The following is a 23,140-nucleotide window of genomic DNA, read 5'->3' as shown; positions in this document are numbered from 1 at the left end:
TGTTTTCAACACTATGACTCAAATTTTTCACATTGTAATATTTCTAATATAAGGGTGTTTCTTACAATTAATCATAGTCTTAAAAATTGTTGGCCAGGTGCAAAAAAAAAAAAGGATAAGTATGTGGCTAAATCTAAACAAACAATAGGACAAATATTTAATTTTAAAATAAAAAAAAATTAAAAACGAATGAAGCTAAAGTAATGACAGTGTGAAGAGTATTTACCCTGGGAGGTGATTATTTGTAATTAAAAGGTTCTAAGTTCCTTGCATTCTTTAATTACTTTCTTCTACTAGTTAAGGAGTTATATTCTCTATTTCCATACTTTTAGTGGTTGCTCTGAAAAGTTAACATGCATATTTAACAATATAGAAAGTTAACCAATACAAGGAAATTAGAACAATATAATTGACAAAGACTTAGACTCTGACAATACCAAGTACTAGTGAGGAAATGGGAACACATACACTGAAGGTAAGAGCATAAATTAAGAAATATTTTGGAAAACAACTTGGCAGTGCCTTTAGATTAGGTTCCCTATAAGCGGACTTTGACCAAGGACTCATGGAAAAGTCATATATATCAAGAAGTGGTCCAAAAAATATACAGACAGGAGAGTGAGGAAGTGGACTTGGGGGGAAGTGAAGAAAGCCAAGCAATATTTTGTTATCAACCAAAGTCTCATAGAGGATCACTTTGGCACAATCTAATAGGGGAACTCTGGAGGCAAGGTAGGTCACACCTCAGAGTTCTCCTAATCAGGAGCAAGACAGCTGAGGTATTTATACCTACATATCCATCAATCATTAGCTATGGCTTAAATTATGAGATACTGGCTCTTCATGCTTACAAAGGGGGTTCTGGTAGCCTGTAGGCAGCCCTGTGAGAAGGAGCCACAGATTCTGGCTATTGTGAGCAAAAGCACAGGGAAGCGGAGGTGCATGAAAATGGTCGAGAGTTCTAGAGGGGTAAAAACAGAGCATTAACAGCATCTGCTTCAATGGGCATTAGTTTTAATACTCGTAATACCATGAAAAATAAAATGACAGCTAGAGCCTGCCCCTCCAGCCCTTCTTACAGTTACTTGCACTAAGTGCTTAAATATACCTGCTTAAAATACCTGGAGTATATTCTTTTGTTTGCAGATATATGCTTCTCTATCTGTACCATTCCAAAGGAGTAGACAGAAACATGGACCTCATCTAAGATGATGATGAAATAAGGTCATGTGAATGAGGCACATCTAACATTTCTTGGTACATACTAGGAACTCAATACACATAAGTCTTCATCACATTTTTTAAATAAATTTATTTATTTTATTTATTTATTTTTGGCTGTGCTGGGTCTTCATTGCTGTGCGCGGGCTTCGTCTAGTTGCGGCGAGTGGGGGCTAATCCTCATTGCGGTGCGCGGGCTTCTCATTGCGGTGGGTTCTCTTGTTGCAGAGCACGGGCTCTAGGCGTGTGGGCTTCAGTAGTTGTGGCACGCGGGCTCAGTATTTGTGGCTCATGGGCTCTAGAGCACAGGCTCAGTAGTTGTGGCGCAGGGGCTTAGTTGTTCCGCGGCATGTGGGTTCTTCCCGGACCAGGGCTCGAACCCGTGTCCCCTGCATTGGCAGGCGGATCCTTAACCACTGTACTACCAGGGAAGTCCCCTTCATCACTTTTAATATTAGATATTAACATGTTTTATTTTAGGCACAGTGGACAGGGCTGGCCCTGATGCTATGGCTGCCTTACACAGCAAGTTCTTTTCTCCTCATCTTTATGGCCTTGATTACATAAATTGTGTGGATATTGATTCATCAAATAATGGACTTAAATGACCCCTGGTGGTCTGAGGTCCCAGGATTTCCCAGGAGTGTCCTACTCAATGCACTTAGCTATCTAGTGACCTGTTAAAACTGGACGTTCAGGCAGAATATCCATTCAACTCATGTGGGAGATAACTGGATGGTTGAGGAGAGAAGGACTCTGGATGCAGCCAAGGTGATAGTCCCATTCAAGTAATGATAGTACAGGAAAGAGCTGAGAATGGTGGGTATAGTCAAGATGTTACCCAACTTTGGCTTCCAAGATAGGCTGTCTCTGTGTGATTCCATGAAGGGAGAACAAACTGGAATAGTGGAGCCATTGGGAGGTTTATAGACAATCCTCCAAGTTGAAAGTCAATTTGAATGTTCATATCCTTTAACCCTATATTTTCTAAACGACCAGTCCAGAACCACTGTATTTTTTAAAATATTCATTTATTTGGCTGTGCCAGGTCTTAGTTGCAGCACGTGGGATCTTTAGCTGCAGCATGTGAACCCTTAGTTGCACCCTGTGGGGTCTAGTTCCCTGACCAGGGATTGAACCTCGGCCACCTGCATTGGGAGCGTGGAGTCTTAGCCACTGGACCATCAGGGAAGTCCCCAGAACCACTTTAGACTAAATCCTCTGCTTAAGATTTCTTGGTGGATATAACTGTGGGTTCCACATTTGTGGGTAGTTATATCTGAAGTTTTGTTTGATGTTCTATCCTTTTATTTTCTCTCAACATCTCATGGCAGGTATTCTTCCTTTTTTATTCAATATTCTACTTGGCAATTTTGCTAACTCATTACTTGAACATACTTGTATTTCTTCTTTTGGGAAGATGGGAACCCCTCATTGTTGTAGACCTCCCTGGATTTTGGAAAGGTCTCAATTCAACTTCACCATTGTCTTCATCGCTAGAATGTCTTTTAACATCCAATATCTGAAATGTGATTGATCGGCTTTCATATTACAAGTTAAATATTGCTCCTTATAGAGACCTAAAAATGATAAAAATCCTAGCTATATTATTTTCATACTTTCAGATGTCACCTATCTCCACCAACCTCATCACTTGGGGATGAGAGTGAGGTGTGAAAGTGGAAATAGAAGGGTTCCAAATGTCTTGATTATGGTAGGGTAGAAGAGAGGATAGGCAGAAAGTATATATATTCTAAAAGCCTCATCTTTTTGGTGACAGAGGTGAAGCAGGACGAAAGAGAACATTTTATTAAGGGAAAAAGTATTTATCGTTGGCATATTGTATCTTGATTGAAAATTTAAAATTTAATAATGACAGGGGCAAAGAGATATTCCCTCACACTACTAGTGAGAATGTAACCTGAAAATCTTTCTGGGGTGAGATTTTGACAGGTCAAAATAGTTAGTGTTATACGGACTTTGATCTATACATTCATTTTAGGACTCTAGCCTAATGACCTTACAAAGAATGTGCTTGCTTCTAATGAATGGAAGTATGCAGTCCTCCACTCAGCTTGCACAACAGGTACGGCTTCAGTCTTTGGCTCAAGGCCCAAATTCAGGCTTACTATATCCGTAGGTCCCACAAGGTTCTAAAATTCTAAAAGTTCCCCCTCTGATCATGTGACAATATGCTCTTAGTTGCCATAAGACTTAAAGAAACAGCAACAGCAGGGATAGGAAAATGGGATCAGCAGGGCACTTGAGGCATCTGATGGCGGGGCCTCTGCCATCAGAGGGCTAAAGAGGGAAGGCGAGGAGGGGATGGTGGTGCAACCCCCAAGGGAACCAAAAGGAGCAAAGTACTGGGAAGGTTAGGAACTGTGGTCCAGGCCAGCGGCCGCTGAATCCAGCCAGACAGGCTTCTCTGGGCCACGAGCTCCCTTATCATGATGTCAGGGATTTCCTCCACACACAAACATAAACACAAAGTCCAGGTACCTTCAGTCCGCGGTCTGTGACTAGCTGCTGCGGTGGGAAGGTAGACGGGGATCTTGACTGTCCTCACTATGTGTTAACCGGTAGACTGCTTTTATTCCTTCCTGTTCAGGCATGCCACCTCCCCACGCCACTAAATAGTCTGACATCATCATGGGCTTTCATTTTACTTTTTCATTTTATTTCACTGAGTGTGTGTTTTGACTGACCTTTGTCCTTTCCGTACCCGGTCTCATTAGGTGTCCCACGTTTCATCGTAGACTCATTACTGCTCAGAACTGCTTGATATAAACTGAAGTAGTCACAGTACCTGCATGATGGAAGCCAAAGCGATATGTCAACACCTGTAGACACAAGCAGGGCATCCGTGCAAAGGTTACTGGAGGAAACTTTGGTGCACCCAGGATTCCTGGTACCCACTCTCTCATCCTGCTTCTCTGGCTCCCTCCAAGTTTCTGGTAGACAGATCAGAGACATTCACAAAGGGTGCATTTGGAATCCCCTTCCCTACTCCATCTCCACCCTACTGCTGCCTTTGTTTATAGGGTACACATAGGCCACTGGGGTTAAGGGAAGAATAAGGTATTTCACCAGTACATTCTACAAGGATTTCCCTGAGACCTGAGTGTCCCCTGGGACACTAAACCACCCAAAGGCCACTTTGTTCCCATATTAAATATTTGTAGATTTCAGTGTCACAAAACTTGTGTGTTACCTTAATTATAAGTTTCAAGTTATTATCGGCCCCAAGTACAAACAAAAAAAGGTTAATTGCATTTCTCTCTTGTCCCTCTTATAGTCATCTTCACTTTTGTCCATCTTTATATTTCTCTCCCCTTCTGAGGTAAGGCTTCTTGGTTGAGTATTCAAGAGACTGCTAGAATGTGGTGAGGGAAACAAACTAAGAATGACGACTGCAAAGGTGGCGATTGTAAAGTTATGAGAAAAAAAACCTCCCTTCTCCCTTAAAAATGCCATTCCCTTGTATCAGTGTGGGAACTTGCGAAGATGTTCATGATTAATTCTTACAAAATGCTGCCTCTCCCCAAGACATTTGTATCACGAAAAAGTACTTGGGATGATACAACTAGTGTAGACCAAGGAACAATCCTTAACAGAGCCATTCGGGCAGGAGGAAGAAAACAGCAGGGGCATTTTTGTTGAGGGGGTTAGGGGGTAACCAACACTGTTCAAAGGACTTGAGGACACGGGGAGGGGGAAGGGTAAGCTGGGACAAAGTGAGAGAGTGGCATGGACATATATACACTACCAAACGTAAAATCGATAGCTAGTGGGAAGCAGCCACATAGCACAGGGAGATCAGCTCCTTGCTTTGTGACCACCTAGAGGGGTAGGATAGGGAGGGTGGGAGGGAGGGAGATGCAAGAGGGAGGGGATATGGGGATATACGTATACGTATAGCTGATTCACTTTGTTATAAAGCAGAAACTAACACACCATTGTAAAGCAACTATACTCCAATAAAGATGTTAAAAAAAAAAAAAGGATGCCCAGTCTTCACAGCCCATTCTACCTCCCTCGAGAGGCAGGTTTTGACTGGACAGATAGTAGGGAACACGCTGGATCTACTCCATAAAGTAAACTGCTTCCAAGCACTTCTCAAACCACTTCAGGAGAATCTATGTTTAAAACCAAACAGTGAATATACTTAACACAATCGTCTTTCATACCCACCCAGGAAGGCTGACTGCCAGGACCTTGAATTGGAACCTCATAATTAGCCTGCTTTCAATTATTTTAAGAACCTGTGAATCAAAAAAACTCCATTTCATTAAGCAATTCAGATTTTGCCTCTGACTTTAAGACTGTTACATCGAAATGCAGTTAATGATGTTTCCCTATTTCTGGTAATAAAAATTCTGATACAAATGAGGGTATGTACCTCAGCTCCCGTACAGAGCCTCAAACAGGCACAGTTACCTGTTCAAGAGAGAGAGAGCATGAAGTGAAAAACCACCGTAGTGATTGAGTCTTTTTGCCTGGTCTGGAAAAATCCCCAAATAGAATGAGGCAGAGTCACTGTCCCTCCGTATAAGTCCATTTTTTAAATCTGACTCTACTGGAAACTTAACTGTTCCCAGACATGATTAAAGCAGCACGGGTGTTTACGGGTTGGCATGAGAGAATGGTAAGGAGCAACAGTTTTGCTTTTCTTCTGCCCATTGAAGAAAGTTATAATTTTATTGGCCTGCAGGCTCTCAATGCTTCTACTAGATTAACAAGCTGTTCTGTACTCCTTCGCCATTAAATCAAGGCTCATATGGTAATGCTTTTTTGACCACCTGTCATTGTGCTGGTCTCTGAAAATGGATTAAATAGAACTTTGACAGGTGTTCACCATAAGTGCAGGATTCAATGTGTGTAGAAATCAGGTATTGTGCTTTCAAGCGGCTTTTTGGAAGCAGGAACTCTTTCCCCAAAGCCCCTAGCTAAGTCTCTTACATCACCTTGGCCAAGAATCAGTCAGTCCTTTCGAAGGGGCACGGAACTGACTGGTTGGGAAGAGTCAGCTCCGGGACTGAATGATCCCAGTGGGGTCTGCATCCCAGGACCACCACAGGGCGATCTTTTCTGTTGGTATGGCGAGGACCACTCAGCCACAGCTGGCAGGGGACTACCTCTGAGCAAGTCATGGACCCCCAAGGGACCAGGGAGGGGAGAGTGCCATATTCATTGAGACCTCAATTTCTTTTTGAACAGCGTCTGACATTTATTGAAAAAGGAAAAGACGTTTGGTCCAGTAGATGTAGAAGAGCTGGGCAGATGGAGGGTATACTGTGTGGAACAAAGGCCCACATCAGAGAGACAGCTGCACATTCAGAGAGAACTGGATTCTGGGCGAAACGCAAGGTCCACAGGACAACGATGACTCGATTTGGCTGCCAGGCACCCCTGGGACCTGGGCAGCCACCTGGCAGGATCAGAAGATGTCTCTCGGAGGAGGAGGGCTGGGTCCCGCCGCCGAAGGTGAAAGGCTGGCCACCCCTCCAGGCGGGGCGAGCTGTTGGAAGCATTGTCCAGAGGCTGTGGCCCAGCTCAGACACCTCCCGGCGAGTCCAGACCGCTGAGGCTGCAGGCCGTCGACGGGATGTGGTGGATGGCGGTGGCGCGGCGGTGGCGGCGGCAGCGGCAATCGCAGGTCTCTGGGCACCTGCATGCGGGCCTGGGAGTCTGGCGAGGGGCGGGCGGTTGGCAGCGGCCGGGCTGAGGGTGGTCTGTCTGATGTGTAACAGGAGCCCGGCTTGCAGCTGGAGCGCACGACCAAGTCCATTGTGCAGGGGAGGGGCCGGGCTGGCCCAGAGGGCGGCGGCCGCTCCAGAGCAGGCCCGGCGCGGCATGCAGCTGAACCTTGAGCGCTATTCCTGGAAACAAAGTCAAAGCACTACGCGGGAGGGGACACGCAGCGCAGGGAGATCACGGCGACCCGAAGGCGAGGGAGAGGGGAGCGCGGCGGGAGGACGCCGCCTGTGGCGATCTGGCGGCGGCGACTGGCCGGCGACCCCTCCCCCGGGCACCCGCCCCCAGGCCCAGGGGCTCCCGGCCTAGAAGTCCCTCGTCCTCCACCCATCCAAAGACCGCGTTCATCTCGGCCAGTAACCCCGGTAATCGTTGAGGAGGGGCTCTGCTTCCTGATGTAGGGGATCACCCACTGCAGGGGGGCCCGGTCAGCCGGGTGATGAGGAAAACGTCACCTTCAGGGCATCGTTGGTGAACAGGTCTCGTCCACTAGCATTAGGCGCCCGTACTGCACGATGAACTCCGGGAGCCGGTCGTGTCGCCGTCAAACGTCTCGGGGAAGGGTAATCGGGTTTCTCCACCGACGTCCGTCTGGGGCCGAATGGGCAGGGCCAGGAGGGCCTGATCGCTGCCTTCGGCCGTCCATCGCGCCCTCGCTCGCTTCGCTGGGTTCAGCGAGGCTACGCGGAGTGGGCGAGGAGGCGTGGCGGGAAGTGCGTGTGTGCGGAGGCGGGCCTGGTCCCGGGGTGGGCGGGGCCACGGGCATTCCCGTCGCAGTGGCGCTTCCGCCCACATGGCCTGCCATTTGCTAGGACGCAGGTGCAACAAGGGGGCGTACCTCGCTCCATGGAGGACGGGGGAGGGGGCGCCGTGCGGGAGAGAGGGACGGAGCTAATGGTTTCTCGAGAGTTAGTGGGTCGAGTCAGAGGGGCGGGACCAAGAGTTTTTTTGGTGGGCCCGCGGGAAGGGCAGGAGCCAGGGGCAGAGCTAAGACAGCTGAATGTTTTTTTTCTGTTTAATATCAAATTTTTCTATTACATATTTTATTTTTTCACTGAAGTATAGTATTATATAAGTTTATAGGTGTATAATATAGTGATTCACAATTTTTATTGGTTGTACTCCATCTTTCTCGTTGTTATAAAATTATTGGCTATATTCCCTGTGTTGTACAGTATATTCTTGGAGCTGATTTCATACCTAATACTTGTACCCCCATATTGCCCTTCCCCCTTCCCTCTCTCTACTGGTAGCAACTAGTTTGTTCTCCATATCTGCGAGTCTGCTTCTTTTTTGTTATAGTCACCAGTTGGTTGTATTTTTTCCCCATTCCCATATAAGTGACATCATATAGTTGGTTTGTCTTTCTCTGTCTGACTCATTTTCACCTAGCATGATACCTGCCAAGTCCATCCGGTTTGCTCAAATGGCAAAATTTATCTTTTTTAGGCTCAGTAGTATCCATTGTACTACTACCACATCTTCTAAATCCATTCATTTGTTGATGGACACTTAGGTGTTTTTGCATACTTGGCATTGTAAACAATGTTGCTATGACATTAGAGTGCATGTATCTTTTAGAATTAGTGTTTTCATTTTTTTCCGGTTATATACCCAGGAGTGGTAATTGCTAGGTCATAGGTATTTCTTTTTTAGTTTTTTGAGAACCTCCATTCTTGTTTTCCACAGCCAGTGGCTGCAACCAATTTACATTTCCACCAAGGGTGTACAAGGGTTCCCTTTTCTCACATCCTTGCCAACATTTATTGTGGTTCTTTTCTGATGATAGCCATTCTGACAAGCATGAATCATAGCTCATGTGGTTTTGATTTGCATTCCCTGATGATTAGTGACAAAACAGTATAGGCTTACAGGATTCTTTTTTTATATCATGGCAAGAATACACAAAACTAAATGTTATAGAGTTGCAGAATAGTGGTTTATCTCAGAGAGTGGGAATTATATTCTGCAAAGTTGCATGAAGGAATCTTCAAGATACCAAAATGTCTTCCAAAGTGGCTTCTACTATCTGTATTCCATCAGCAATGTATGAGAAATTAATTTGTTCTTCAAACTCAATGACACTTAATTGTCAGTTTTTGTTTTGGTTTTGTTTTGGTTTTGGTTTGTTTTTACTTTAGCCATTCTAGTAGATGTGAAATGGTAACTCACTGTGGTTTTGGTTTCAATTCCAATTATTAATGATGTTGAACATCTTTTTGTGTGCTTACTTGCCATATATATACTTTTTTTCTTTTGTGTAGTGTCTCTTCAAATATTTTGCTCATTTTAGTTGAGTTTGTTTACTCTTTTTATTGTTGGAGTTGTTTCAAGTCTTATAAGATATGGGATTTACTCACATTCCCCCCCCAGCCTGTGCTTTTCATTCTCTTAACAGTGTTTTTTGAAGAACACAACTTTAATCTGAGAAGTCCTATGTACCTAATGTAACTTTTTTATGGATTATAATTTTTCATGTCCCACAGGTAAGAATCTTTGCCTAATCTAAGGTTGATCAGTTTTTTCCTGTCTTCTTCTAGATGTTTTTATAATTTTAGATTTTACCATTAGATCTATGAACAATTTTTGAGTTAATTTTTTTATGGTATGAGGTATTGATAGAAATTTATTTTTTTTGTAGATGGATATCTAATTGATCCTGTATCATTGTTGAAAGGACTATCCTTTCTCCACTGATTGCATTTACAGCTCCATACATGGTGGGTTCTATTTTCGTGGATTCCATGTTCTGTTCCATTCATCGTCATTTGTCTTGATGGTCAGTATTACAGTGTCTAATTATTACTGTAGCTTTATAATAAGTCTTGAAATCAAATAGTTTTGTCTTCCATTTAGTTTTGATTTCAAACTGAGTTTTAGTCGTTGTGTGTCCTTTGCTTTCCATATGAGTTTTAGAATCAGTTACTTTTTACATATTAAAATTTTTCTTGAGACTTTTGAATCTATAGATCAATTAGGGAGAATTGATATCTTAAACATATTGTTTTTCCCGGGCTTCGCTGGTGGTGCAGTGGTTGAGAGTCCACCTGCCGATGCAGGGGACACACGGGTTCGAGCCCCGGTCCGGGAAGACCCACATGCCTCGCAGAGAGGCTGGGCCCGTGAGCCATGGCTTGCTGAGCCTGCGCGTCCGGACCTGTGCTCTGCAACGGAGAGGCCACAGCATGAGGGCTGCCGTATCGCAAAAAAAAAAAAAAAAAAAAATTGTTTTCCAACCCATGGACATATCTCTCCATTACTAGATCTCTGTCATTTATCTCAGATGTTCTGTATTTTTTCGTGTACAAGTTCTTTCTGTATTTTTATCATTTTTTGTCAAATTAACTCTAAGTTTTTCACATTTTTATGGTATTTGAAAACTTTTTTAGTTTCCTGGGACTTCCCTGCCCCGTGGGTTAAGACTCCATGGCTCCCACTCCAGGGGCACAGGTTCGATCCCTGGTTGGTGAACTAAGATCCCACAAGCCATGGGGCAACTAAGGCTGTGCACCACAACTACTGAGCCTGGCTTGCCACAACTACAGAGCCCATGCACTCTGGCCCTGCGCGCCACAACTAGAGAGAAGGCCTGCAGGGTGCAAACGAAGAGCCGCTCGTGCCACAACTACACCCTAAACAGCAAAAATAAATAAATCATAAAAAAAACAAAACTCTCTTGTTTGTTACTAGAAACATAATTGATTTTTTGTATTCCACCTTGTGTGCTGAAAACATGCTAAATTCCACTTCTTAGTTCTACTTTTTTTGTTGTTGATCCCTAGATCCTAGAGAATCTGTTTTTCTATATATATGAACAATCATCGTTTGAATAACGAGTTTGTCTTCTTTTCCGCGCCATCTAGACTTCTGATTCTGTCTTCGCTCTCTGTTTTATTTGTTTATTTATTTTAAATTTTATTTTATTTTATTTATTTTTGGCTGCGTTAGGGTCTTTGTTGCTGCCTGTGGGCTTTCTCTTGTTGCGGGCGAGCGACTCTTTTGTTGTGGTGCGCAGGCTTCTCATTGGGTGGCTTCTTTTGTTGCAGAGCACAGGACTCTAGGGCGTGGGCTTCAGTAGTTGTGGCTCGCAGGCTCTGAGCACAGGCTCAGTAGTTGTGGCGCACGGCCTAGTTGCTCCGCGCATGTGGGATCTTCCCGGACCAGGGCTCCGAACCTATGTCCCTTGCATTGGCAGGCGGATTCTTAACCACTGACCACCAGGGAGCCCCCTCCTCTTTCTTTTATTTTCTGTCTTCCTTCTTCCTTCCTTCCCTCCCTTCCTTCCTTCCTTTTTTTCCTTCTTCCTTCCTTCCTTCTTTCCTTTCTTCTTCTTTCCTTCCTTCATTATTGCGCTGGTTGGAACCTCCAGTACAATATTGAATTGCAGTGGTGAGAGTAGGCATGCTTGTCTTCTTGATCTAAGGGTGGAATGCATTCGGCTTCCACATTTAAGTATGTTATCTGTAGGTTTTTTGTAGATGCCTTTCATTAGATAGAGGATTTTCCTTCTTTCCTATTTTGGTGACAGTTTTATTGTTGTTTGTTTGTTTGTTTGTTTGAATGACATAGAAATCCTTCTCTAGGCATTTTCCCTACAAAATGAAAATATATGCTCACACAAAATCTGAATGTTTGTTAGCTGATTTATTTATGATTGCTAAAAACTTTAAATATGCCACATGCCCTTCAACTGATAATGAATCACCAACCGTGGGACATACAACCGTATTTTCAGCAGACAGACATTAGAGTGGCGCTCACATCCCAACCTTCTGATAATGGCCATTGATGTGGTGTGGGACTGTTCGTTCTTCTAACACATAGAAAATGGCAGAGGTGAGAAATTCACCTCTATGATTATGTTACATTATACACAACTCCATCTTGCAAGCTTACTCACTTGCCATCTCCTGGTGGCCATAAAAAGCAAGCTGCAGTGTTGTGAAATGCCTATAGAGTGGGCAACTGGCAGAGAATTTCCAGCAGCTTTGTAACAAATTAACAGATTTTTTTAACATTTAAAGCCGCCTTTCATTCCCTGATCATTGTGCACTATTCTTTGACTATGCTGCTCTAGATTACGTTGGCTAATATTTGGGGGGGTTCCATTATGGTGCAAGGCAGCGAATCTATAGCCAGCGGTGCAATACTTCTCTGACTGAGAGATACATGAACAACAGAAATGTTTTTCACAGAACCGCCATTCAGTGGCCAACAGGAGACGAAGAGGCAGACAATACGCTAGGGCTGAGCAGAGGGGTGGAAGATATGAGTGGGAGGACAACTCAACCCCCTGAACAGGACCCTCTCCTCTCCTCCCTCACGGTACAGCAGATGTCCAGGGATCCACCACTGGTCACACGCCCGTTGCCGACCACCCCCTAAAGAACCTTTGCCCCGCCTCTTTCGTTTCCGATTCTCCTTCCTCAATAGGGCAGCAGGCCCGCCTCCTTCTCCAACATGCGCCCCTTCCCCCTCCTCTCTGGCCCTAGGTTGGCCCTTTTGCCGCACCTGCGCACTAGCAAATGCCCAGGCCATGTGGGCGGAGCGCCACTGCGACGGGAACTGCCCGTGGCCCCCGCCCACCCCGGGACCAGGCCCGCCTCCGCCACACGCACTCCCGCCACGTCCTCCTCGCCCACCTCCGCGTAGCCTCTCTGACCCAGCGAAGCGAGCGAGCGCGATGACGGCCGAGTGCAGCTGATCAAGGCCCTCCTGGCCCTGCCCATTCGGCCCCATACGCGTCGGTGGAGAACCCCGATCCCCTTCCCCTAAGCGTTTACGGCGACAACCGACCGGCTCCCGGATTTCAATCGTGCAGACGGGCGCCTAAACATGCTAGTGGACGAGACCCTTTCACCAACGATGCCCTGAAGGTGACGTTCCTCAATCACCCCTTGACCGGCCCGCCCTGCAGTGGTGATCCCCTACATCAGGAAGCAGAGCCCCCCTCTCCAACGTTACCGGGCGCTTCCTGGGCCGAGATGAGCGGTCTTTGGATGGTGGAGGACGAGGACTTCTAGGCCGTGAGCCCCTCGGGCTGGTGGGCGGGTGCCCGGGGAGGGTCCGCCGCCGCGCCAGTCGCCGCCGCCCAGATCGCCACAGGCGGCGTCCTCCCCCGCCGCGCCTCCCCTCATCCCTCGCCTTCGGGTCGCCGTGATCTCCCCTGCGCTCGTGTCCCCTCCCGCGTAGTGCTTGCCTTTGTTCCAGAATAGCGCTCCAGGTTCCCGCTGCTGCCGCTGCCGGGCCTGGCTCTGGAGCGGCCGCCGCCCTCCGGGCCAGCCCGGCCCCTCCCCTCACAACTTGGACTTGGTCGTGCGCTCCAGCTGCAAGCCGGGCTCCTGTTACACACCGGAAGACCACCTCATCCCGCCGGCTGCCAGACTCCCAGGCCCGCATGCAGTTGCCCCGAGACCTGCGCTGCGCTGCGCCGCCGCCACCGCCGCCGCCAACCGGCCATCCACCACATCCCGTCGACGGCCCTGCAGCCTTCAGCGGTCTGGACTCGCCGCGGAGTGTCTGAGCTGGCACAGCCTCTGGACAATGCTTCCAACAGCTCGCCACCGCCCTGGAGGCTGCCAGCCTTTCACCTTCACCTTCGGCTGGACCCAGTCCCTCCCTCCTCCTAGAGACATCTTCTGGCTCCTGCCAGTGGCTGCCAGGTCCCAGGGGTTGCCTGGCAGCCAAATCGAGTCACTCATTGTCTCCTTGTGGACCTCTTCGTTTCGCCCAGAATCCAGTTCTCTTCTGAATGTGCAGCTGTCTCTCTGATGTGTGCCTTTTGTTCCACACGGTAACCCCTGGCACTCTGCCCAGCTCTTCTGACACTACCTGGACAAACGTCTTTTCCTTGTTTTCCAATAAATGTCAGACGCTGTTCAAAAGAAATTGAGTCTCAATGAATATGGCAGCCCTCTCCTCCCTGGTCCCGTGTGTGGGGTCCATGACTTGCCAGGAGGTATGTCCCCTGCCATGCTGTGGCTGATGTTGAGTCTCGCATTAATCCAACAAAAAGATCGCCCTGTTGTGTCCTGGTTTGTGGAACCCCACTGGTGATCAATTCAGTCCCGGATGCTGACTCTTCCAAACCAGTCAGTTCCATGCCCCTTCGGAAATGGATCTTGATCTGATTTTGGCCAAGGCGATGTTAAGGAAAATTAGCTATGAGGCTTTGGGGAAAAGGTTCCTTTCTTCCAAAAGCCGCTTGAAAAGCCAATACCTCATTTCAACAAATCATGGAATCGTGCACATTTGTTGGTGAACCCTGTCAAGTTCTATTTAATCCATTTTCCAGAGAACCAGCACAATGACAGGTGGTTCAGAAAAACATTTACATTTATGGAGCCTTGATTGTTAAGTGGAGAAGGGAGTGCCATAACTGCTCTGTAATCTAGTAAAGCAGGTAGAGCCTAGTGACAGGACAATAAAATTAAACTTCTTCAATGGGCAGAAAAGCAAAACTGTTGCCCTTACCATTTCTCTTCATGCCACCCCATTAAATCCCCCCGTGCTGCTACTTCATCTATGTCTGGGAAAAGTTAGTTTTCCTAGTAGAGTCAGATTTTAAAAATGACTTATAGAATGACAGTTGACTCTGCCTCATTGCTAATTTGTGTGATTTTTTTTTTCCAGAACAGGGCAAAGAAGAATCAATCACTAACGGTGGTTTTCACTTCATTGACTCCTCTCTCTTGCATTTGAACAGGTAAACTTGTGCACTGGTTTGAGGGCTGTACTTGGAGCTGGAGGTACATTACCCTCATTTTGTTCAGAATGTTTTTTATTACCAGAAATAGTGGAAACATCATTAACTTGCATTTCGTAGTACGGTCAGAGCCTTAAGCAAGGCAAAATCTGAATTGCTTAATGAAATGGAGTCTTTTTGATTCACAGGTTCTTAAAATAATTGAAAGCAGGCTAATTATGAGGTTCCAATTCAAGGTCCTGGCAGTCAGCCTTCCTGGGTGGGTATGAAAGACGACTGGTTCCCTCATTTGGCAGTCAGGCACTAATCATTTATCACGTACTTCCTGTGTCCCAGGCACTGTACTATGAACTATGAATACATCATTGCAGTTATGGTCCAAGTCTTCAAGGAATTCAGAGTCCATTTGGCTGTAGTGGAAAAAACACATGTATATATGGAATCTCAGATTTGGATTTAATTAAGAAGTTCTTGAATCCGTGCTTGGGCACACCAGCTGTATGACGTTATGCAAATTTCTTAACCTTCTTAAGCCATTATTTCCTCATATGTAAAGTGGGTAAAATAATACGTTTATATTGCGTTCCTTATGAGAATTCAATTAAGTAACAATAATAAAATCTGAGCACTGGGACTTCCCTGGTGGCACAGTGGATAAGACTCCGTGCTCCCAATGCAGGGGACCTGGGTTCCATCCCTGGTCAAGGAACAAGATCCCACATGCATGCCGCTACTAAGAGTTCGCATGCCGCAACTAAGGAGCCGGTGAGAGGCAGCTAAGGAGCCCACCTGCTGCAACTAAGACCCAGTGCAACCAAATAGATAAATAAATAAATAAAAATAAAATAAATAAGTGAAATGTAACATAAGAAAGCTTTCCAGAAACAAAAATATTTTTTAAAACAATCTGAGCACTCAATAAATGGGGCTTGCTGTAACTATAAAAACAACAACAATTTAAATTATTTTTTAGGGCATGATGATAACTTGGGACTTGTATATAACACAGTTGGAGCATAAGAAAAGAACATTTAAATCTGCCCTTGGGAATTCTCTAGTGGTCCAGTGGTTAGGACTCCACGCTTTTACTGCCGAGGGCACGGGTTCAGTCTCTGGTCAGGGAACTAAGATCCCACAAGCCACGCAGCACAGCCAAAAAAAAAAAAATCTCCCATAGATGAGGCAGGGACCATGTCAATAGAGGAAGTAGTAAATGAGTTGAGACTTGATTCCCATGAAAGAGGGCCACCTCTATCTGAAGTTCAGAAGAATGAGAGAATGTGTTTAGTATATAAAAGTCAGGAAGAGGGCATGGTAAGAGTTAAGATAGCAAAGGTAGAAGCTACATCATGAACATTCTCATATGTCATACTAAGGCGTATATCAATTATTCTGTATTCACTGGGGAACAATGGAAAGATATTGAATGGGGGACTGATGTGATTAGATTTGTGTTTTAATGTCCACTCTGGGGCTGATGTTGAAAATAGATTGTGGGAAGATGGAATGTGGGCCGAGTCCAGTAACGAGTATTTTGTAGGTGATAGTTATCTAGGGCTTAAAGACAAAGAGGATGGGCAGATAAAAGCGACATTCAGATTCGTTAGAACTTGGTGATTAGTTGGAACGTGGAGGTTGGGGAGAGGTAGAGATCTCGGATGGGACCAAGTTTCTGGCTTAGTAATTGGACCGTTCCTGGATCTGACATGGGCCAGTCTCTCTAGCTTTTTGATTTCTTTGCCTGGAATATTTTGTATTTCCTCTTTGCTTTCGCATAACTTTCACTAGACCAATTCCTACTCACTGGATCTGTTGACTTCATTCAGAAGTTCTTCCTGAGCCACCAAGTTTATTTTAGTAGTTTCTCTAATGGGCATCTCATAGGTCCTCAAACATCTGTATAGCACCATATTGAAATAGAATGACTCTCATTAAATTGCAGGTACTCAACTCACTTTTTTACCGATTTAAAAATCAACTGTAGGTTGAGTTACAATTTACATGCAATAAAATCACCCATTTTAAGTATATATTTCAATGTATTTTGAAATAATACATACATATATACAGGAATCCCCCCTTATCCTCTGTTTCTCTTTCTGTGGTTTCAGTTACCCTCAGTCAACCGTGGTTCAAATATATCAAATGGAAAATCCCCAAAATAAACAATTCATAAGTTTTAAATTATGTGCCCCTCTGAGTAGAGTGATGAAATCTATCACCATCACGCCCACCCCACCCTGCCCCTGTCGCCTGGGATCCCCAACCATGACATCATCTGCTCCTGACATCCAACCATCCACACTGTCACGGCTTCATGATCCAGGATCACCTAAGGCAGATGATCCTCCTGATGTATTGTCAGAAGGTCAATGGCAGCCTAATACTACGTCACAATGCCTCCATCATTCACCTCATTTCATCTCCTCTGTAAACATTTTATCATCTCATGTCATCACAAAAATAAGGGTAAGTAAGTACAGTACAATAAGATATTTTAAGGGAGAGAAGGAATCCACATTCACATAACTTTTATCCTTGTATATTGATATACTTGTTCTATTTTATTATTAGTTATTGTTAATCTCTTACTGTGCCTAATTTATAAATTAAACTTTATCATAGGCATGTATGTATAGGGTAAAACATGGTATATATAGGGTTCAGTAATATCTGTGGCTTCAGGCATCCACTGGGAGGTCTTGGAATGTATCCCCTGTGGATGCGTATATGTGTGTGGGTGTATGAGTGTGTTTTAATTGCCTCCTATGCACCCCATTTGTGAGGGAGGTATTCCTACCCTAGGGTTATGGGGATGGCTGAACACGTGACACCTGACACTGGGCAGACATGATCAATAACAGTTTATTGGTCACATATACTCACAGCTCAACAGAGGAGGGCACTGCACGCTACATGGGGGGTTGCACTTGGGAACTGAGTGAGCAAGCAGGGGCTATGCGAGGCAGGCTTTGTAGTATCAAGAGGATTCGGTGCCCCTGTTTTCCCTGGGGAGGATGTGATTGGCTTGTTTGAATAATTCCTCACACTGGTGGTAAACTGAAACCCTCTACTCAGGGATAAGCAAGAATTGCACCTGGTCTCTGTGATCAGAGGAGTTGTTTATCTGGGGGACCCTCTCCGTGGGAGCAGAGTAGGGAGGGGAACTTGTGGCTAGGGCATTTGAGGTCCTCCTGGTTTCCCCAGGTCAAGGGAGTGCACAATATTGGGCCTTAAACCACAGTATGGAAATATGTATGTACATATGTATATGTGTGTGAACACCACCACAATCCAGATATAGAACATTTCTGTCACCTCAAAATGTTTGCTTGTACCACTTTGCAACCAGTCACACCCCTAGTCCAAGCAATCTAGCACTGTAGATTAGATTTTCCTATTCCAGGACTTCACATAAATGGAATGATACAGTATGTACCATTTTATGTCTGGCTTCCTTCACCTCAGCATTAATGCTTTAATATTCACCCATGTTATAGCATGCATCAGTAGTTCATTCCTCATTATTGCTAAATAGTAGTCCAATGTATGGATATACCAAATTTGTTTTACTTATTAATCTGTTTGATGAAAATGTGGGTAGTTTCTACTTTTAGGCTATTGCGAATAAAGCTTTTATGAAAATAATTATGCAAGTCTTTATTTGGACATATGTTTTTATTTCTAGGACGAATACCCACGAGTGGAATTTCTAAGATATATGGCTGGTGTATATTTAACTTTATAAGAAACTGCCAAACTCTTTTCCAAAATGGTTTTTCCACACTCCCAGCAGCAAAATGTGAAAGTTCCAGTTCCTCCACATCCTCACCAACACTAGATATTGACGTTATTTATTTATTTATTTTTTTGCGGTACGCGGGCCTCTCACTGTTGTGGCCTCTCCCGATGCGGAGCACAGGCTCCAGACGCGCAGGCTCAGCGGCCATGGCTCACGGGCCCAGCCGCTCCGCGGCATGTGGGATCTTCCCGGACCGGGGCACGAACCCGTGTCCCCCGCATCGGCAGGCGGACTCTCAAGCATTGCGCCACCAGGGAAGCCCTGTTTCCTTCTTTTTTAAGGGTGAAGAATATTCCATTGTATGTATATACTACATTTTCTTTATCCATTCACTCATCGATGGACGTTTAGGTTGTTTCCGTATCTTGGCTATTGTGAATAATACTGCAGTGAATATGGGGGTGCAGGTCTCTCTTTGAGATCTTGATTTCAATTCCTTTGGATAAATACCCAGAAGTGGAATTGCTGGATCATATGGTAGTTCTGTCTTTAATTTTGGGGGGTACCTTCATACTATTTTCCATAGTGGCAGCACCATCTTACATTCCCACCAACAGCATACCAGGGGTTTCTTTTCTCTTTATCCTCGCCAACACTTGTTATCTTTTTGATAATAACCATCCTAACATGTGTGAGGTGACATTTCATTGTGGTTTTGATTTGCATTTCCCTGATGGTTAGTGATGTTGAGCATTTTGCATAACTCTGTAAATAAACTGAAAGCCGTTGACTGGTACACTTTAAATGGGTGAATTTTATGGTATGACAAACATATCTCAATAAAGCTGTTAAAAATAAAAATGGTCCCAGAACTGACAGCATATCGGTTAAGAGTGCAGGGCTTCCGGAATCTTCAATGTGAGTCCCAGTTCCTCCACTTTTTAGCTGTAGGACCTTGGGCAGATTAGATGGCCTTTGCTAAGCCTCAGTTTCCTCAACTATAAATAGTGCTTACTTCACGAGAGTGTTGAAGATCAAACAAGAATATTTCTGTAAGGCTCTGGAACATAGAGAGTGCTCAAACATCTCCAGCCATTTTGTTATGATATAAGCCTTCATCTCTAATTCAAAGACATTCTCTAAATGAAATAAAGGTAAAAATTGCAAAAAATACTGTTTATTTAGGAATTAGTTTGTAGAAATATAGTAAGAAGTGATATTTTTCTGGATGTCGACCAGGTTTGTACATAAATTAACAACCTTATTGCTGCATTCTTTTCCCCACAATCTGTAAATAATTTTTCAAACTAGCTCTGTCATTCTGCTGGTTTCCTGATTAATGCATTGCATAAAATTTTGACAGGTGTTTGTCAACAAGCTGTGTAAGAATTATGGTTGTAACAATGTGAGAGTTGTACTTGCACACTACTTATTACACAAGCTCTCTCTACCACGATTGCTCCAGAATCTAAGATCTCAAGACATTAAACTACTCAAAGGCCACTTTGTCCCCTCTGTGTCTATATCTCCTATATGAAATTTTTTGTACATGTGTGTCACAAAATTTGTGTAATATTATCTTAACTTTTAGAGTTCAAGTCAATATTGGCCCTAACCACAACCAAAAAAAAAAAAAAGATTAATTGCATTTTCTCTCTCATTCCTCTTATATTTATATTCCTCTTCTTTTTATCAGTCTTTATGTTTCTCCCACCTTTGATATTCACTTCTGAGGTGGGGCTTAATGGTGGGGGACAGAATAAATTGCTGAGAAGGAAGTTATGGAAACAAACCATGAATGACAACTGTAATGGGTGAGATGGCAAAGTAATTGCTATGAACTGAATGCTTGTGTTCCTCCTTCCAAATCCATATGTTGAAGCTCTAATCCCCAAGGTGATGGTGTTTGAAAGTAGGGCATTTGGGGAAGTTATAAGGCTTAGATGAGCTGATGAGGTTGGAGTGCCCAAATGGAATTAGTGTCCTTATAAGAGGAAGATATAGGATTTCTTTCTCTCTCTCCCTCTCTTTCTCTCTCTCCACCATGTAAGGATGCAGCAAAAAGGCAGCTGCTTGCAAACCAGGAAATGAACCCTCACAAGACATCTGATATACCAGCACCTTGAGTTTGGACTTCCCAGCCTCTAGAACCATGAGAAATAAATGTTTTGCTGTTTAAGCCACCAAGTCTATGCTATTTTATAATAGCATCCTGAACTGAGATGCTAATGAAAAATAACCTCCCTTCTCTACTTACAAATGCCACTTCTTCTCTCCCTTTATGGACTCTTTCAAAAATGTTCATGATTAATTCTTGCAAACCATTAACTCTCTCCTAGACATTTGTATCACGAAAAAGGACTTGGGATGATACAACTGGTGTAGACAAAGGAACAATCCCTAACGGAACCATTCTGGTAGGAGGAAGAAAACTGCAGGGGCATTTTTGTTGAGGGAGGTAGGGGCTTACCAACACTGTTCAAAGGATGCCCAGTCTTCACAGCCCATTCTACCTCCCTCGAGAGCCAGGTGGACACAGATTGCAGGGACCATGCTGGATCTACCCCAAAAAGTAAACTGTTTCCAAGTCCTTTTTAAACCACTTCAGCAGAATCTACGTTTAAAGCCAAACAGTGAATATGCTTAACACAATCGTCTTTCATACCCATCCAGGAAGGCTGACTGCCAGGACCTTGAACCGGAACCTCATAATTAGCCTGCTTTCAATTATTTTAAGAACCTGTGAACCAAAAACCTCCATTTCATTAAGCGATTCAATTTTTTCCTCTGACTTTAAGACTTTGACCTAATACATGCCAAATTTTAAGTTAATGGTGGTTTCAGTATTTGGAGGAACAAAAAAATAATAAAGAACACATAACACAAGTAATGTACCTCCATGGCGATGGAGTCTTATGAACTACAACACATGAATAGCAAAAGCTTACCTGTTCAAATGAAGAAAGAGATGGATAGAGGATAAAAAGTGAGAAAACACTGGTGTGATTTATTCCTCTATCCTGTGTTCTAGAAAATCACCAAAATTTAGAAATGAGACAAAACGTTAGATTGTACAACCTTTGGACATCACACCAGAGAATTGTCTATTAGCCCACCCGTGGGTCATCTGACGCAGGATAGTTAACTTTGTTGACCAACAATTGGTAAGGGAGCACAGGCTTTTTACAATACTATAAATATGAGGTTAAACTGAAGATAAGCAAGGAGGGATGACTTTTTTCTGTTCATTAGGGGAGTTTATACTTTTATTGTCCTACAGGTCATCAACCAGGTTTGTGTAAACAATATCATTTCTGCATGCCTTTCCAGTACCTACATAATGGTTTCTATAAATGTTTTTCAAAAGCACCTGTATCATTCTGTTGGTTCCCTGAAAAATGGGATAAGTAAAACTTTGAAATTGTTCACCATCTGTGTGGGGTTAATGGTTTGTAAAACTTTGGGTGCTTTCAGGTGGCTTTTGGAAATGAATAAAGCTTTTCAGAAAAGCCTCCTGGCTGACTTCTCACATCACCTTGGCCAAAGTGAAGATCCATTTCTTAAGAGGCTTGGAACAATCCTAACTGGTTTAGAGGGTTATTCATCTGGGACTGAACAGTCACCAGTAGGGTCTCTATCCCTAGGAACACCTCAGAATTCTGACTTTGATTTTTTTTTTTTGCGGTACGCGGGCCTCTCACTGCTGTGGCCTCTCCCGTTGCGGAGCACAGCCTCGGGACGCGCAGGCTCAGCAGCCATGGCTCACGGGCCCAGCCGCTCTGCGGCATGTGGGATTTCCCTGGACCGGGGCACGAACCCGTGTCTCCTGCATCGGCAGGCGGACTCTCAGCCACTGCGCCACCAGGGAAGCCCTGACTTTGATATTTTATATGCAAGGCTCAACAGAGAGGAGAGTGTCTCTAGCATTACCCATGGAGGAACAAGGCATATTTCTTCTGGACCACTTTTCCATGAATAGGGAAGGAGAAGTGCCATATTCACTGAGACTCAATTTCTTTTTAAATAGTGTCTGACGTTTATTGAAAATAAGAAAAGAGTTTTGTTCAAGTAGTGTTGAGGAGTTGGGTAGATATAAGTTATACTGTTGACCAATAAACCAATAACTAAGAAAATACTGCACATCCAGAAGAGAACTGGATTCTGGGCGAAACGAACAGGTCCACAGGAGACAACGAGTGGCTCGATTTGGCTGTCAGGCACCCCTGGGACCTGGCGGCCACCTGGCAGGAGCAGAAGATGTCTCTGGGAGGAGGGAGGGACTGGATCCCGCCGAAGGTGAAAGGCTGGCCAGCCCCTCCAGGGCAGTGGCGAGCTGTTGGAAGCATTGTCCAGAGGCTGTGCCCAGCTCAGACACCTCCCGGGCGAGTCCAGACCGCTGAAGGCTGCAGGCCGTCGACGGGATGTGGTGGATGGCGGTGGCGGCGGCGGTGGCGGCGGCAGCGGCAGCGCAGGTCTCTGGGCACCTGCATGCGGGCCTGGGAGTCTGGCAGAGGGCGGGCGGTTGGCAGCGGCCGGGCTGAGGGTGGTCTGTCTGATGTGTAACAGGAGCCCGGCTTGCAGCTGGAGCGCACGACCGAGACCAAGTGTGCAGGGGAGGGGCCGGGCTGGCCCGAGAGGGCGGCGGCCGCTCCAGAGCCAGGCCCGGCGGCGGCAGCAGCGGGAACCTGGAGCGCTATTCCTGGAACAAAGGCAAG

General features: G+C 44.9%; 1 protein-coding gene across 1 annotated transcript; it reads right to left on the bottom strand.

The window, feature by feature from the left end:
- Positions 1-22,458: 22,458 nt before the first annotated feature.
- LOC114906549 (CAAX box protein 1-like) lies at positions 22,459-23,134 on the bottom strand (the record flags this gene model as incomplete). Its single annotated transcript, XM_029241413.1, has 1 exon — positions 22,459-23,134. A coding segment is annotated over one exon (342 nt), but the record flags the coding sequence as incomplete, so codon positions are not given.
- Between the last annotated feature and the right edge of the window lie 6 nt (positions 23,135-23,140).

The sequence above is a fragment of the Monodon monoceros genome, unplaced genomic scaffold (genome assembly GCF_005190385.1).
Source record: "Monodon monoceros isolate NGI ecotype Baffin Bay Population unplaced genomic scaffold, NGI_Narwhal_1 Super_Scaffold_22, whole genome shotgun sequence".
Lineage (NCBI taxonomy): Eukaryota > Metazoa > Chordata > Mammalia > Artiodactyla > Monodontidae > Monodon > Monodon monoceros.
This window is presented reverse-complemented; position numbering and strand designations above follow the sequence as displayed.